Source organism: Leopardus geoffroyi, chromosome A2 (genome assembly GCF_018350155.1).
Source record: "Leopardus geoffroyi isolate Oge1 chromosome A2, O.geoffroyi_Oge1_pat1.0, whole genome shotgun sequence".
Classification (NCBI taxonomy): Eukaryota; Metazoa; Chordata; class Mammalia; order Carnivora; family Felidae; genus Leopardus; species Leopardus geoffroyi.
In genome coordinates, this window is record NC_059331.1 from 70,429,589 (window position 1) to 70,447,898 (window position 18,310).

General features: G+C 41.8%; 1 protein-coding gene across 1 annotated transcript in view; it reads left to right on the forward strand.

The window, feature by feature from the left end:
• LANCL2 (LanC like 2) overlaps nt 1-16,919 on the forward strand; it is a 59,800-nt gene extending 42,881 nt beyond the window's left edge. The window contains exons 6-9 of the mRNA XM_045494309.1: nt 2,127-2,309; nt 10,370-10,546; nt 10,825-10,897; nt 14,283-16,919. Of these exons, the coding sequence (XP_045350265.1) occupies nt 2,127-2,309; nt 10,370-10,546; nt 10,825-10,897; nt 14,283-14,389 (540 nt within the window). The 3' untranslated portion in view covers nt 14,390-16,919. The remainder of the gene's footprint in view (nt 1-2,126; nt 2,310-10,369; nt 10,547-10,824; nt 10,898-14,282) is intronic.
• The last annotated feature ends 1,391 nt before the right edge of the window (nt 16,920-18,310 follow it).

The following is an 18,310-nucleotide window of genomic DNA, read 5'->3' on the forward strand; positions in this document are numbered from 1 at the left end:
CGGTTTTCTTGTAGCAATCTCTTAAGCAGCCGTGTGCCAAAGCTCGCTCACAAGGGCCAGGTAGACGCAGCTCTTCCCCCACCACCCCTGCGTTTAGTGCCAGTCTACCATGCAGCCGTGGGTCAGTGTGGCGGTGGAAGGTTCTCCCACGCAGTTTCATTTGGAAGGCTGTCACAACAGTACACACAAAAAACTTTTAAAACATGACTGAAACTCCACTTTCAAGATGGCAGAATAAACACATTTCTCCTCTTGAAAATCATCCCAAAACAGCAAGGACAACAATAAACCAGAAACCTAACTTCCTTGATGAGACTAGGACACATCTGGAGCCCCAGACTACAAATGTGTAGACTGAGTAGATGAAAGAATGGCAGGTGACCAGGCAGGACAGAGCAAGATCACACATAGGTGTCTGAAGAAGAGGATGCCAGCAAGAAGCAAGCTGGTTTGTCCTATAAAACCCAGCACTCAGGAACTTAATGTGCCGTTACTATCAAAGACCGAGAGACTCGTGCATGTGGGGCATGGTGTTTGGGCAGCGAGGGGGCTTCTTTGAAAACTTTATACAGAGCAGTTGGACTTCTGCCAATAAGATCACCGTGCACAGTGACTGGCCCTCCCCTAACTCCTACTGGAGACAAAAGGAAATGGCCTGGAGAAACCGAACCAGATCTTTCAATTCAAGAAAGCCAGTGTAGAGGACAGTTGAAGTGAAGCGTAGAACTGAACACAGGGGGCTTGGCTGAATGTCTTCAGGGTGTGAGGGGAGACTTCCCTGTCCCCACGGCCAGCATCACGCACTACTGCCTCTCTTACCTGTTGGCATCACTGCCTTCACCTCACGAGGGGGGTTGAAGTGGGATGTTTTGGTGGTTTTTGGAGAAACCGCTCAGGTAAAGGTCTACAGATACAGGTGTTTCAAAGTTCCCACTAAAAATGTTAGCTAGCTGTCTCTGATGTTTAATACTGTGTTTCAGTTTGGCTGGGCCAAAGTGTCCAGGTATATGGTCAGACATTCTTCTGGATGTTTCTATGAGGGTATTTGGGGTGAGATTTACATTTAAATGGTGTAGGGGCGCCTGGGTGGCTCAGTTGGTTAAGCATCAACTTTGGTTCGGGTCATGATCTCACCGTTTATGAGTTCGAGCCCCACATCTGGCTCAAATTCTGTGTCTCCCTCTCTCTCTGCCCCTCTCCCACTCACTCACTCACTCTCTCTCTCTCTCTCTGTCTCTGTCTCTGTCTCTCAAAAATAAATAAACATTAAAAAAAAATTGAATGGTGTTAGAAGGTAAGGGGAGGGATGGTAAAGTATCCCCCAACTGAGAAGGCAGAAAACAAAGTAGGCCACTCCATGGAGTTTACACAGACTTTTCTTCAAGGTACCTTACTGACAAGGGTCGGGGTGGGTGGGGGGGAGTATCAGTAGGGGATGATCCATGGCACCTGCATAATTATTTTCTGCGAAGTCCAGACCTTAGTCCGTAGATTTTGTGGAGGGAGGGGACATGCAGAAGAGTGTTGCAGTGAGATCAGAGGGTTTGCACACACCTCAAAGGGCTTGCACGCACCTAATGGGCAGCTACCCTTTAGTGAGATCTCAGGGCCCCACCTGTGCATCAGGAAGGGGAAAGACTGTGTTATCTCTGACAGACTCCTGGGAGGCCAAAACAGCTTCCCCCATCCTTGCCGCAGCAGTTATTTCTAAGGCATGTATATTAATCTCCAAGTGGCCCAGAATACACGGCCACAAGAGAGGTCCCTGAGCAAACGTGAACAAGATAAGGTCGGTGTTGTTGGCACTCTTACGAATGCATGGACTTCTTCTAGCAAAGAAGTTTGCCCTCCGCAGTGTGGGTGGGCCTCATTCAGTCAGGTGAAGGCCTACCCTGAGCGAGAGGGAATTCTCCAGCTGATGGCCTTCGGACTGTCTTCAACATCAAAAAATTTGAAACAAAAGGTCTATCCAAGTCTTAAATAACCGGATAATTTAATTAATTTTAATTTTAGATGCTCCTCAGTATTCCAGGTAATCGATGCTTTATTATACTAGCTACAGTACAAAGGCTTAAAAAACACATAAGGAAAAAGAAATTAAATGTTTTGTTTTTATTTGTTTAAAGCCAGCAGCAAAAGTGGACCAAGAGACCTTGACAGAAATGGTGAAACCTAGTATTGATTACGTGCGCCACAAGAGATTCCGATCTGGGAATTACCCTTCGTCGTTAAGCAATGAGACCGATCGCTTGGTCCACTGGTGCCACGGTGCCCCGGGCGTCATCCACATGCTTACGCAGGCTTACAAGGTCAGTACTCCCATGTGTACCACAAGCATTACTGTTCAGAGCTTCAGTTTTTTCACCAGGTTCTCAGTTAGATTTTGGCCAGCACATTTGATTGCAAACTAAAAGCATTTTAGAATTAATGTTTTTACAAAATGAAGCCTCCCTGTTTCACTTGGTCACTCCTATGGTCGGAGCTATAAGTGTGTGTGTGTTGACAGGGATTATATTCACTTGTAAAAGAAAATCTAGCCAACGGCAGAGTAATGATTTTTATCCTGAGTGTGAATACCCAGTAAGGCAGTAGGCACTATTATAACCAAATGCTTTTTTGTTTGACTTCCCGTCATTTTATTTTCTTGCTTGAATAAGCCTTTATTGCTGGATGATGATGCTTATTCAGGGGCTTTTAAATTTGAGTTTAAAATTGTTATAAAATTATTCATAAGGGATGGGTGTGATGTTCAAAGTTTTACACATATGGAATATTATCTGAAAATAGGCAGTACCTTTACTGATTTCTTCTGGTCCTGTCTAGATGCATTTGGGCACAATATTAAGAATGCATTTGATTTCTCTCCTGGACTGAGAATTATCTTCCAAGTTGAAAGCAAACAGTGCTGCTTCTTTGTTTTCTGGTGTTTTTTAAATGTGTTTTCTTAATATTTTATTACATAGAAGTTGAAATTACAAACAGCTTACTATATTCTATAACCCTTAAGTGTTTTGTCCTTTCTTGGAAAAAATAATGGATGTTCTCAGAGAAAAAATGTTTCCAAGCACGTTTTTTAGGAGACTTAACACATTTTATTATTTTTTTAATTTTTTATTTGAACATAGTCGACACACAATGTTGTATTCATTTCAGGTGTCCAACATAGTGATTCCACAAGTCTATATGTTCTCCCAGGCTAACCACAAGTGCGGCTACCATCTGTCACCATACAACATTTTTATAGTATCTTGGACTCTATTCCTTAGGCTGTGCCTTTTATTCCTGTGACTTACCCCCCAGCTGGAAGCCCGTATCTCCTACTTTCACCCATGTTGCCCGTCGCCCCACCTCCTTCCCCTGGGAAACCATCAGTTCTCTGTATTTGCAGGTCTGATTCTGCTCTTTATTTTATTCATTTTTCTGTTTGGAGTCCACATACAAGTGAAATCATATGGTATTTGCCTTTCTCAGTCTGACTTATTTCACTTAGCAAAACACCTTGTTGGTCCATCCATGTTGTCCCAGATGGCATGATTTCATCCTTTTATATGGCTGAGTAATATTCCATTATATATTATATATATATATATATATATATATATATATATATAAACACAAACATACCACATCTTTCTTATCCATTTGTGTATCACTGGGCACTTAGGTTGCTTTCATATCTTAGCTATTATAAATTTTTTTAAATGTTTTTATTTATTTTTGAGACAGAGACAGAGCATGAGCAGGAGCAGAGAGAGAGACACACACACACAGAATCTGAAACAGGCTCCAGGCTCTGAGCTGTCAGCACAGAGCCCGACGCGAGGCTCGAACTCATGGACCGCGAGATCATGACCTGAGCCGGAGTCGGACGCTTAACCGACTTAACCAGGCACCCCTAATCACTCTTTTTTTTTTTTTAATTCTTTTTTCTGTGTAACTTTAAGTTTCAGATGGATTTATCTTTTGTCTTAGATTCATGTTTGATTTTGTTTGTTTGAAGTAGGCTCCGTGCACACCCTCTTAGCTATTATAAATAACGCTGCAATAGACATAGAGTACACATACCTTTTTGAATTAGTGTTTTTGTTTTCTTTGGGTAAATATTTAATAGTAGAATTATTGGATCATATGGTATCTCTATTTTAAAATTTTTGAGGAACCACCATACTGTTTTCCATAGTGGCTAAACCAATTTACATTCCCATCAGTAGTGCACAAGGTTTTTTCTTCTCTACATCCTCTCCAACATTTGTTATTTCTTGTCTTTTTGATTTTAGCCATTCTCACTGGTGTGAGGTGATATCTCGTTGTGGTTTTGATTTCTGTTTCCCTGATGATTTGTGATGTTGAGCATCTTTTCATTTGTGTGTTGGCAATCTGTATGTCTTCTTTGGAAGAATGTCTATTCAAATCCTCTGCCCTTTTTTTTTATAAGTTTATTTGTTGATTTTGAGAGAGAGCACAAGCAAGGAAGAGGCAGAGACAGAGGGAGAGAAAGAATCCCAAGCAGACTCTGTACTGTCAGCAGCAGAGCCCAACACAGGACTCAATCTTACAAACCATGAGATCATAACTGACTGAGCCACCCAGTTACGCCCTCTGTGCGTTTTTTAATTGGATTGTAACCAATGCTTTTTTCATAATTTTATTTTTTAAATACATTTTTATTTATAATATTTGATGTTGGAGGTTGTTGCTCATATATCAAAGTATATGACAATAATCACAAAGATTGATTAGTGTTTTGGCAAAGTCCCTTAGTTTTGAGGAAGTAGATGGAATTAATGAAGCAGAATTCACATTTCTACCTGAAAATAACAAGAGAACTGGTCTCTGAATCAGTTTTATTTTCCCCTTGTGACTAACTATGTATCTCTCATAATTTAGGCAAATTTTTCAGAATCTTTTAGTCTCCCTACAATAGTAATAGCTAAAATATTCAAATAATATAAAATTCAGGTATGAGCATTCAAGAAAATAGAAAGTTAGGATATTTGGTAAGAGCAAGGCACAATGAAATACACTTTGGAAATCAGACGAATTTAATGATTCGTCTTCTTAACTATTAATACCTCAGCCTTTAAATTAAAACAGAATTTTGTTCAAGTCACTGCCTCCCTGTATTGGAGCTCTAGAGCAATCATTGGAACTTCAGTGACATAGAGATAAGTTTATAATATTATAAATATCCAACCATAATATCCAAGTATATTGTTGACAAACAAGGACACTCTGAGATTCAAAACAGATGTAGGACTTTGTTAAAATATGAAAGCTTTTGTTTGCCAGACTCCCTTTTCTCTTTCACATTAAAGGGGATAAACTGTAGAGGGGGGCACTCCTGGTGGCCCATAGTCTTGGCTTCTGAGGGTCTCCCCCACCCCCACCCCTGAGCCAGTGGGAGGCAGTAATGAGGCATCAGGGCTTCCAGCGGGGCCGTCATCCTGGGGAGGTCCATGTCTATTAGCCCTGCTGACCGTCACCACCATCCGTTTGCACCTGTGCTGGTCACATGTAGCAGAGCTCTGCTCCTGGTTGTGCCACAGGTGGCACAGACCCCCTGCTGCCTGTGCGGCTTTCACTCAGAATATCATTTGAACGCCTGTCCTTGCCCTGCTTATTCCAACACAGAAATTCCTGTCTTCTAGAAAGTGTGGAGCAAAACCCGTTAAGATCCCATTCTTCATCGTTAAAACTTAATTTTGTCCATTTACATCGCCAGTCAAACATGAGGAGGGCGAGAAACACCAGAATCTTTTGGGGAAGAGGGCATCAATGGCAATTTGAAAAGGCTTCTAGAACATAGTTTTACAATTAGGGGTAAAAATATATTTTCAGAGTCAGAGAGTAGAGGGTGAGATTTTTGTTTGGCCGAGGCAGAGGGTGGTGTGAGCAGGAGCGGGGTTGGAAGTGCAAAGCTAGAGAAACACAGCTCTAGGCACCATTTTCTCTCAGGTTTTTGTTAACTCAAGAGGGTCTGCGTTCGTTGAAGGGGTCTCAGAATTAGGAAGTGCTTACATTTTGTGTAATAAGTTTTCGACAGTTTCTCATGCTGGCATGTCAACTCATAAGTTCTTCAAGAATGCTTATGAAAGCATAAGGCTTTCATGTATTTGAAAATTTATTAATATCCTTCACACATGAAACTATAGGAGCACCTGGGTGGCTCAGTTGGTTCTATGTCCAACTCTTGATTTCGGCTCAGGTCATGATCTCATAGTTTCTGAGTTCAAGCCCAGCATCAGTGTCAGCGCTGACAGTGAGATTCTCTCTCTTTCCCTCTCTCTCTCTGTCCCTGCCCTGCTCACCTTTTCTCTCTCTCTCTCTCTCTCTCTCTCTCTCTCTCTCTGTCCCCTCCCTCCCTACCCAACCCTCAAAATAAATAAATAAACTTAAAAAAAACTATAAATTGAGTGGAGGCTCACTTAATTTGTTTTCCCTAACTATAGATGCTAATCAAGTTGCAGTGGGTAGTTGAGTATACTCCACTTTGTATGAACATGTATTATTTGTTAATTTAAAATTCTATAGTAGTTTAGATGATCCTTGAAAAAAATGTCAGGGTCTTAACAATATGCTGTGTTAGGAATTTTATTAATTGCAAATGACTTTCTAACAAATTATGTTTGTAGACCCTATAGCTGGAAGCTATTTTGCTGAATAGTTATAATCAGTTCTTGATTATCTGACAGTAAATTACAGGTAATGATAACAAATTCTACCTTCTTCTAACTACACATATGGACCCTCTGGTATTAGCAGTTTGTATGGATTCAGCCACTATAAACAAATGCCAAACATTGGTCAGATGAAAATTGTATTTGGAAAGGTATTTACAAATATGCCCACAAAAACCATGTAAATCATACCAAAGTGGTATCAACGTAATGTTTCGATTTCACGCTCAAGTGTGAAACCACTATGCCTTCCCTGCTCCTGTACCTACGTGCTGGCACCGAAAACCCCAGAATAGAATTCTAGCAGAAGTGCTCCCTGATGGTCAGCTGTTGACCATGCATCAGAAAATGTTTTCATATAAACTGTGTTCCAGAGGCTCCTTTGTAAGTCGATTATTTGAAATATGGAATACTTAGGGGTGCATATCAGACTCACCTGGAGAGATTCTTTCAAACTCTACTTTCTTTCCTCCTTCCTCAAGATCATGATACCTTCCTAAGTTTAAAAGTCACTTCCATAAACATAGCACAGTTTATTAATTTGTTTTCCAGTTTCACTTATTTTAATGAATAAGCTGCTATGAACACTTGTACAGGTCTTTGGGGCCAATACCTGGGAGTAGAATTGCTGATCAGAAAGTAGCTGCAGTTTTGTAAGAAACTGCCAAAGCTTTGCACAGAGTAATAGTTGCGCCTTTTATAGTCCCATCAGCAGTGGAAGAGGGTTCTCCTCATCTTTGGCAACAGTTGGTATTCTAAGTCATTTTGATTTTATTCTGATGGCTATTTCATTGTAGTTGTAATTTGCATCTAACTAAAGATTAATGATGAGCAGATTTGCCTGTTGATGGGTCATTTGTGTATCTTCCTTTGTTAAATTATCTCTTCATTTCTTTTTCCCATGTTGTTTTATTCTTTTATCTTTTTATTATTGGGCTGTAAGAATTCTCCGTATCTTCTGTTACAAGTCTTTGTCAGGTTATATGGTTTGGAAATAATTTTATAGTTGACCTAATCATCATCTTTATGGTATCTCTTGATGAAGAGAGTTTTCGATTCTGATAAAGTCTGTGTTTTATCAAGTGTTTTTAATGGTAATTTCTTTTTGTGTCTTGTCTAAGAAATTGTTAAGCTAAAAAAATAAAACAGCCAGTTATTTTACCAGCAAAATGGGCTTATTCAAGAACAGCAGAGAATTACTTCCTGGCATGTGCAGGCTATGGCAAAACCACAGGCAAGTCCAACAAAGGAGAGAACCGTGTTATGGAGAAGGAGGAAGGGGGAGGACTTGTTTTGAATGTAAGTCCATTAGGAAAAAGCAAGAGTTCGGAGTGATGACAGTTTCTCATTGGCTGCGTTGCAGGGGTAGTCGATTTCTTGTAGAAGATGCAATGAACCTTATTCCCTGTTGGGGCCTGTAATTGATGATTCTTTTCTGTTTCCTCTTCTGGTGGGGTCTGGAATTGACAAGCCTTCCTGGAAGGGACTCTAGTGCTGAGGCTTTCCCTTCTAACCTCCCAACTCCACTTTAGTGAGATTTCCCTTTATCAGTTGTCACAAAATTTTACTTACCCCCAGATTATACAGAGAATATTCTCCTACAAACTGCACAGATTTAGATTTTACATTTAGAACTATGAACTGTCTCCAGTTAACTTTTGTATGTTACGTGTATATTTTGTATATTAGGATTGTGCATGTGAGGTAAGAAGAGTGGGTCTTTGCTTTTGCTTTTAATTTTTTTAATGTTTATTTTTGAGAGAGAGACAGAGACAGTGTGAGCGAGGGAAAGGCAGAGAGAGAGGGAGACACAGAATCTGAAGCAGGCTCCAGGCTCCGAACTGTCAGCACAGAGCCCGATGCGGGGCTTGAACTCATGAACCCAAGATCATGACCTGAGCCGAATGAGCCAAATGCAGATGCTTAAGTGACTGACCCACCCAGGCAGCCCAAGAGAGGTTCTTTGTTTGTTAAGCATCAGGAAATCTGATTCTTTCTACACTGTTTATTGAAAAGACTTCCCCCCCTCCCCCATCTGATTGACTTGGTGTCATTAATACGCATAAGAAGCCACTGAGGTGAGGAAATAGTATCCTTTTATAGTTGAGAAAACAGACCTAAGAAGTTCAGTGATTTGTCCAAGGCCACACAGAGCTGAGATTCCAACTCAGGCAGTCTGACCCCAGAGCCCACATCTCAAATGGCTTTCATGGGTTAGTCTTGCATCTGACTCTGGTGAACAGACTCTTGATCAGGAATAGTGAGTAACATGCAAATGACCCTCTCTTTTCCCTCCTCCTACCCTCTACAGACCCTGATTCACACAGTTCACCTTTTTTTTTTTTTTTTTTTTTTTTGTGGTCACTACTAATCACTGACAAGTAGATGAATCCTATTTGCTACCCCTAAAAAGATCAGCTCTAATGACCCCCTTGACTCTAATTCATTGCCCAAAACTCATTTGCAGTAGAATGGAATGAGGTGATAAGCAAGTGGAGATTACAGACAGCAGATTCCAAGGGAAGGACTATAGAAACAAAATTAATGAAATGTGAGGAGAAAGAGAAGACAGTTTAAAAGGGAATATGAGGAGGCAAAAAAAAAAACAGTTTCCTCCTACCAGGCATTTGTCTTTGCTGAGCTCATTTGTGCCTGTCCATATAAACCGCTAAGTGGAATCAGTGCCATTAAGTTCTGCAACCCAGGCGTGTCTGCTCCAGCAGGAAGCTGTGTGCGGGTTTCCCTGTGATAGATCATGACAGATCTCGCCCGCCCTGATAGTGCCAGGCCATCAGGGTCTTACTGATAGTGTGGCTGACCCAGGATGTTGAGTATTCTTCACTGCAGAACATTGTAGATCCTCAGCCCCTCAGGGGCCTTCAACATAAGCTAAGTTTCAACACGGTAGGTGGTGTACCTTGCTCTAGGCAGTACAGAATGGGCGATGTGTGTCAAAACATCTTACCAAAGAGTTTCTGGTTGCTTTTTTTTTTTTTTTTTTAAGTTTATTTATTTTGAGAGAGAGACAGAGAGAGTGGGGAAGGGGCAGAGAGAGGGAGAGAGAGAATCCTAAGCAAACTCCACATGGTCCGCACAGAGCCCGATATGGGGCTCAAACCCACAAACCACGAGACCGTGACCTGAGCTGAGATCAAGAGCCAGGCGCTTAACCAACTGAGACACCCAGGTGCCCCATTTTTTTTTTCTGACATCTTTTATTCTGATTTTTTTAACTAAATTTTAGAATTACTTTTGCAGAAGCCTGAACTAGGAGGACAAGGGGAAGAGATGGGTAGATTGTGAGGTGCTGCACCATGGTGTTGCTGGGGGTGCTCATTTTACCCCAGGAGCCACTTCAGGTTTCCTAATGTTGTGTAATTTACTAACCAGAAAGGAAACTATTTTACTAACTTACCATTCAAAACATCTTTTTTTTTTTTAATTTTTTTAATGTTTGTTTATTTTTGAGAGAGAGAAAGAGAGCACAAGCGGGGTAGGGGCAGAGAGGGAGGGAGACACAGAATCCGAAGCAGGCTCCAGGCTTGGAGCTATCAGCACAGAGCCCAACACGGGGCTCAAACCCACAGACTGCAAGATCATGACCTGAGCCAAAGTCAAACGCTTAACCCACTGAGCCACCCAGGCGCCCCTCAAAACATCTTTTTAACACTGCTTTACTTTTCATTGCCCAGGTCTTTAAGGAGGAGAAATACCTGAAAGAAGCCATGGAGTGTAGTGATGTGATTTGGCAGCGAGGTTTGCTTCGCAAGGGCTATGGTATCTGCCATGGGACGGCTGGGAACGGCTATTCTTTCCTGTCCCTGTACCATCTCACACAGGACAAAAAGTATCTCTACCGAGCTTGCAAAGTAAGGAGTCTTTATGTAAACAACATTTGAACACTCGGGAAAGCGTACGCAATATCCAAAAATACAGTTCCTCTCCTTTCTTAACCTGTTTCTCCCAACTCCACGGTCTCCCCTGCTTCTCCTGGCATAGCCATGCCCTAGCCTGTCTGTGCCCTGTTGACCCCTCTCTGGTTGCCTGGGAATCTTCTTTATTAGATTCCTGGCGAATTCATTGCAATGTCTTGTTTGTTGCCTTTTCACGAAGTGAAATCTCCGCTCTTAAATATGCTTCCTCTTAGTTTGCAGAGTGGTGTCTAGAATATGGAGCACATGGGTGCCGCATTCCTGACAGACCTTATTCTCTCTTTGAAGGTAAGAGCGAGCAAAAAAGCTAGGTTTAAGTATGTAGGTGGGTGAATTTGGTCCCCCTGTCCTGTGCACTGGTTCTAGTCCATTTATTCTTACTTGAATAATACCTCCACAACCATAAAATAACCCGAACCAAGTAGTTTGTTGCTGAAAATTATGAGTCTCTTTGCCTTACTTATTTTGTGTACCTGTGAATGTCCTTCAAATATTTCTTGATCTTTTGTCAAGACTACATGCAGACAGAACATGGGATGTTTGCTAGTCAGTAATAGAAGAAATAATAAGTTTGCTCCTCTGCATTTCATCTGTTATATTGTGTACATATAATATTGATCTATTCACAGGAAACATGTTTAGTTATTTAAATACATTTAACTATTTTAGATATATAAATAAGTATGAATAATTTGTATTAGTAACTCGACAGTATTAGCAGTTAGAAGTAGTTGTAGTTGGTAAAAATAATAGCGTACAGAAGAAAGTTCTGAAGAATGAGCAATGACAGGAAATCAAATACAATAATTCTGCTACAAGCTAGAGAATATAATTCAGGAAAACAAAATAGAAATCCTACGAAGAGGACTCCTACATTTTTTACATTTATATTGTGTGTATGTATGTGTGTGTGCGTGTGTGTGTGTATGTGTGTGTGTGTGTGAATTGGATAATTTATCATTTAAGCCACAGAAATCAAAGGGCAAAGGATAAACTGAGGATAACTTTTAATAACTTGTTGCTCTAAAAGGTATATCTTATATTAATTCCAAAGTAAACTTCAGAAGGTATAAATGATTGAATATTTTTTTAAATCAAATAATTGGTGTTGAATTTTGTCAAATGCTTTTTCTGCATCAGTTGATACGATTATGTGATTTTTTTTTCCTTCTTTAGCTTATTAACATCATGGATTATTAAATATTAAGCTAGCTTTGCATCTCTGGGATAAACCTCACTTGGTCTTTTTATATATTGCGGAATTGCATTTGCTAATGTTTTGTTGAGGATTTTCACATCTATATTCATGAGAGATATTGGCTTAGACTTTTCCTTTTTTGCACCATCTTTGTCTGGTTTTGGTATCAGAGTTAATTCCTAATAAACTGGTTTGAGAAATATCCTTTTCTGTTTTCTGGAAAAGACAGTGTATTAATTCGTGGAAGAATTGGTGTTAATTCTAACTTAAATTATGGCGTAAAGATTTTTTGTTTGGGGAGTTTTTAAACTCTAAGTCCAGTTTATTCAGTAGTTTATAGGGCTGTTCAAGTTATCAGTTTCATATTTGGTAAGTTTCAGCAGTTTGTGCTTTTGAGACACTGCTCCCTCCACTTTACCTAGGGCATTAAGTTTATGTGTATAAAGCTGTGACAGTACTTCTTTATTATCCTCTTACATCTGAATTGTCTGTAGTGAAATGCCCTGTTCTATTTCTGCTATTGGTAGTGTTTTTTAATCACATATTAGAAATATGAGCAGAAAGAGCATTTGCTCTTATCTTTCACAGGATAATATCCTTTTAATATTCAAAGAAATCATAATAAAAAATAATTCTCAGAAAAAATTTTAGTCTTTTACATCATAAAACGGCAGTGTATTTGCATCAGATACAATAGAGTTGATACCTGAACTCTAAATGGAGTTCATTCAAGTTTATTAATGGCAGCTAAAACCCCAGGAGGTCGAAGTCTGAGTGTACAATTCCGTAAAGGCTGGGAAGGTCTCCGATTCATCTGTTCCCCTGTGTCTCACAAGTGCCTGGCTGTAGGCTCTGCATAGATTCTTGTTGGATGGGTGGTAAGTAGTAACAGTGAATACGTGTGTGGAGACTACTAGGCTGAAAGGGATGCTGACATCCATGACCCCTTCTGGAACTTTCTCCATCCCAAGTGCTCCATCTAGGTGAATCTGCTGCTCCCCCTCACCAAAACAAGAGAACAAAGGTCATCTCAGCCTGGCCACTCTAGGACCCCTCCTGAGGGTTCTAATAAGTCAGTGGTTTTCTAGAACCCTTCCTTCAAACAAAAACTTACGGGGAAGTCTGGGAACAACTGAAATGTAGGAAAACAGCCAGTGACACACACAAAGCATGAATGAATTGCAAAATCATTGAGGCAAGAAGCCAGACACAACAGGCTATGTACTATGTGACTCCATTCACAGGACGTTCTGAAACAGGCCAAACCAGTCCACATCAGGGTTGATGGTAGGGACAGGCACTTCTGAGGGTGGTAATGGAAATTTCCACATCTCTTGATAGGAGTTTAGTTTACACGAGTGTATGCACATTTGTCAAAATTCAGAGTGAGTCCACTGAAGACTTGTGTGTTTCGTTGCATGTACATTTTACATCAAAAGAAGAACTATAAGCAAACAGTAATCCAATTAAGGGAGGAATTTTTCTATTGAAAAGGGACCTGAGGGGTCTGGAGACTGGAGCCAGCTAGCAGGTTTCCTCACCCACCCTCCATAGGTCAGTTGAAAGCCCAATGCTGGTGCAGACTGCAGTGATGATTTGGAGTGTGGATTTTGATGAAAATAAAGTTCATTTTCAAGTAGCATACATTTTAAAGTAGTACACACACACACACACACACACACACGGATATTACTCAGCCATCAAAAAGAATGAAATCTTTTCAATGACATGGATGGAGCTAGAGCGTATTATGCTAAGCAAAATAAGTCTGAGAAAGGCAAATACTGTATGATTTCATATGTGGAATTTAAGAAACAAAACAAAAAGAAAAAGAGAGAAACCAAGAAACAAATCTTCAACTATAGAGAATAAACAGATGGTTACCAGAGCGGAGCTGAGTCCATGGCAGGGGGGTAAAGTAGGTGAAAGGGTTAAGAATACACTTTACTTTGATGAACACAGAAATGTGTAGAGTTATTGAATCACTGTATTGTACACCTAAAACTAATATAACACTGTATGTTAACTACACTGGAATTAAAATTAAAAACTTAAAAAAATTAACATTCTTAAAACTTAAAGAAGATATGAAATGCAGCTTTTTGTTTGAAATAAGAATAAAGCTGTGAGAGAGGGAGTTTTATGGTTAAAATAGCACACCGGCAGCACCCATAACTTTTTTGATTTGTTCTGTGCGCTCATCGTAAAGATTCAAGATACAGGATTAAAACCCAGAACCCAATTTTTAGGAAAGGTAAGGCAGGGAAGAAAACTGGTATCATTGCCTGCTGGGTGCTGATATAAGGATTTTTGAGGTAAACTGTTTTCTGGTTTTTTTATGAAGTCATCTGTAAAATCCTCAGCACCTTTTCCGACATCCCTCCAGCCCCTGGTAAAGGAAATGATTAAGGGCCACTTTCTTTCAGACTCTACCCTCATGCCCTTTCCTAAAAGGATCTACATTTTACATTGCAGGCATGGCTGGGGCGATTCACTTTCTCTCCGACATCCTGGTACCAGAGACATCACGGTTTCCAGCATTTGAACTTGCCCCTTCGCAGAGGGATAAAAAGATGCAGTGAGACCGCTAAGACACCTACCTGTTTGGACCAAAAGCCAGATTGCTTAGTGCCTGACACAGAGCCATCTGTGAATCCTGAAGAAGGCAAAACAAAAAAAAAGAGAAGCAAACACCTTCACAGGCACCCCCTTCGTTGCAGAGACCCTCAAGTTAGAGCATGAATGACAGAAACCATCCCTTTGGCGTTTTGTAACAGTGTTCCCCTCACTGGTGTCAAATATGAATTCTTCGCGTCCAGCCTTGTGTAGCATTTGCATGTTTCTGGTGTTTGTTGTCTGCAAATGTAAGTTGTTCTAAACAGAAAGCCCTTCTCTTTCCGTGAGCCCGGAGCTGACCGTACACGAGGGTACGGCAGCGGCCACTTCTCTGTATATAATATTTAAAGTGAGGTGTCTTGTGTACTGACAGGGAATAGTCAGGTAGTATGTCTCTCATCTATCAGAAAGAATCTCTAAGGTGACATCCTAGTGCTACTTCTTCAGCATTTTCCATGAGAACCTTTCAGACAAGCGTGAAGGAAAGACCACTCCAAAAATTGAAAAGCAACCAAATAAAAGGGGTTTTGCTGGAATGGTTGGGGGCAGGGGTTGAGCCTTTGCGCAAGGTGCTTGAACGCTCCCTCTTTGTGTTTTGTGTTCACCCTTTGTGCTTTTAAGAGGCCAGAGGGCATGCATTGCTGGCCAGCTGGGGCTCCCTATTCCCAGCAGGGGTTTCTGGCTCCCACGTGAAGTTCCAGAGGCTCCTTACAATCCCAAGCAGTGGACGCCTGGGGAGTGGACTTCATGATAATCAGAGAACATTCAAGGGAAGCCTTTTCGTGACCATGTTGTAAAGCAACCAGCAATGACTAAGCATTGGCAATTCTAGATTTGGTTTATATTAAAACAGACTGCACCTCAATTTTATCAGCATTATAACTTATTATAAGTTCCGTGGATACAATTCCAGATGGTGATAAGTGGAAAGATACTCAGCTGTTCCCATGTCCCTGCAATTAAACTTATTTCAAAATTCGGTAACTTATCACAGTGTAAATTTGGGAGGAGTAGTCATTTTTTGCACACTTTTGGGTGATTGAAATCTCACATTTGATGAAATATATTAACCATAAAAGGCCTAGTCTGCATTTATGCATATGGGAAACATAGTGTTCTAACCAAGAAAATGACGGTGTTTGTCTGACATGTTTTATCTAAAAAAAAAAAAAAAAAAAAAAAAAAAATGGCCATTCATTTCGATTACTGTACCCTCAATAATTCTGTCATGTGGATTTCAGTTTTTAGAAGACTTTTGTCATCACAATACGAGTAGCCTAGGACTTCTACATACTTCTCGTCTTGTGAGCTGAGGCATGGATTGTAAAAGACTAAAAGCAGGTTTCTCTGGTCATCTGGTCCTGGTCTGTAAGGGACCATCCAATCATTTATCAGCCCTCATGTCCACTCCTTTCATAAAGGAGCATGAATATCCACGTAGAAAACAAATCTCCTTCATGCATATGCAATTCTCAGAATGTTGCTGAGCCTTGTTTGTGGGGCCGGCACCCTAACATGACCTTCAGTTTCTAGATGATGCCTCATGGGTCCCTTCATTGCAGATACTTGTTTCTAACCCATGACTGTTTTCTCTCAAACTAGGTGGATGGCTTCCATGGGTATAAACCCTAATGGTTCTATTTTCACCAACTCCCTAGGCCTGCTCAGGAACTTCTCAGGCACAGTATGCTGTCCTGAATTAGTTGAGGGGGACTATCTGGTAGGAGAGCTCACCACCGGGTATCACAGCCCAGCCAAACAACCCTCCCTCCCACCCACCTCACCCAAACCACACACACAGAGCTTACGAGGTCTGGCCTGCCTCGTTCATGGCGGCACTCAGGGCTTCGGCTGTAAGCTCTGTCAGAGGAAGCCAGCGGGACCGCACAGGGGCTGTGTCTGTCTCAGCCAGAGGGAGCGCATGGAAGTCCTGGTTCTGGCCACGTGTCTCCAGACCAGAAACAGCAAGGGTGACTCACCTGGGCATCCCACCAGGTCTGAAAAATAAGCACGAGGCTTCTTTCTGACTAATGTACTGAGGGAAAGATAAAATACTTGTGGAATAAACGGAGATTTTATTTACGGTTTTTTCTTTTTTAACCCAGCTGGGTTGACACCTTCCTACTTACCCACTAGATGTTCACAGATGTGCAGCTCTGTGACTCCACGTCAGCCCGCTTCCTGGCGTCTGGCACGTAGCTGCTGCCTGAGGACAGTTCCAGCTCTTGGTCCCTGAAGGCGGAAGAGTGATGGCATCCACGCCAAGGAGCAGAGGACTCACAGAAGTCAGTTTAATAGATGTAGGTCTGAATTTAGATCTCAAAACATCTCACAATGATTTCTTGATTTCTTTGTGTCCTTCAAAATGTGTCTGAGTTGAAACAACTACATGTATGCACAATACCATTTTAAAATTTGGAAGAAAAAATAGTTGATGTTGGAAAAAGTGTGTGGGGTTCTTTGGTTTTGTTAGTAAAGACAGTTTTGTGATGATGACTGGTGGGATCTTCATTTGTTTTCACCTCTTCTCTGCATTTAAGGGTGACGGTTACGAGCATTGGTCACCAGTCTGAAGATTTCATTGTTCACTTAAAAATGTGGCGGGTGCCCACCTTACGATGTGCTGAATAATTCACTGGGATGATTGCTGAAGGTCTCTACACATGCATTCTTTTCCTATCCCAAGGCCCTCTGAAACCTGGGCAGTGATGGTAAGAGCAGCATCTATGTGGCTGGCATAGTGTGACAGGCCTTTGCACTCACGTTGTTAATGGTGACAACACTGCAGGAGGGGGGCACTATTACTATGACTGTTTCACAGGTGAGAAAGCCGACAGCCTTGCCCAGGGTAACAGTCAGAATGGAGGACGCGCAGATGGTTGTCACCAGTGGTCACACTCTGACTTGCACTCAACGTCCCTTCCCCTAAGTGCCCCAGGCAGAAAGGAGGAAATTGACACCTGGGGGGAGAGGCCTTGGTCAGGAGCACGTGACTGGGAAATGGAGCAGCCGGGCCTCCTCCATCCTCATCATCTGCTCCTCCCTCACCGCCTTCTGGGCCGCGTGGGGGACTCTGACCCTGCCTCCTGCGTGCTGCTTTTAACGTCTGTTACTTCATTTGCCGAATTCATAAAAGCAGTGATCCAGGTTTAAAGCCCAGGTTCCCTAAACATTTTTACGGACTGTCCTTAGGCCCTCCCAGGCTCTTTGCTGCAGCTTGGAGAGGCCCTTCTTCCAAGGGCTTCAAGTCAGGCATGAGGCCAGGCTTGTTGTGGGGATGGGACCGTGGTGGTTTTGAGGTATCTAGGGGCCCATTAAATTGTGTGCAGAATTTCCTGTGCATACGCCTATGAATATCTGGAGAGGCAGCTGCTAGTTTTCACCAGGCTTTCAAGGTGGTCTTTGACCCCAAAAGGTAATGGTGTCAGGTTCTGGATTAAAGAATGCGTGCTAGCAAGCTGGGCTTCAAGTAGGAAGCAGGGATGCTGTGGAAGACTGGCGTGGCAGGGGTGTCTGGAATCAGGAGCCACCCCATCCAATTAGGAAGACCCCTGTCGCAGCGGGTGACGCCACCTCCAGTCTCAATTTTTCCATATGTCATAAGGAGCCGGATGTCAATTTTCGAAATGGCTGTCACCTCCTGATGCCTGTCAGCCTGCTGTTGAACTGGACCATGGCCCTGGAAGGCTGTGTTGAATCATTGCCTCCTGATCAGCGTGAAGTTACAGCCTCCTTCAAGGACCCATTTTACCAAGACTGGCTTCCTAGAGTTAGATCGCTAGAAGCACCAGTGATCCCAGATGTCTCGGGCTATAATGAGGTCCAGTCTGCTTCACAAATATTACTGCACCCATTTCCTTATCCACTTGGGAGACGGGAGGCTTGAG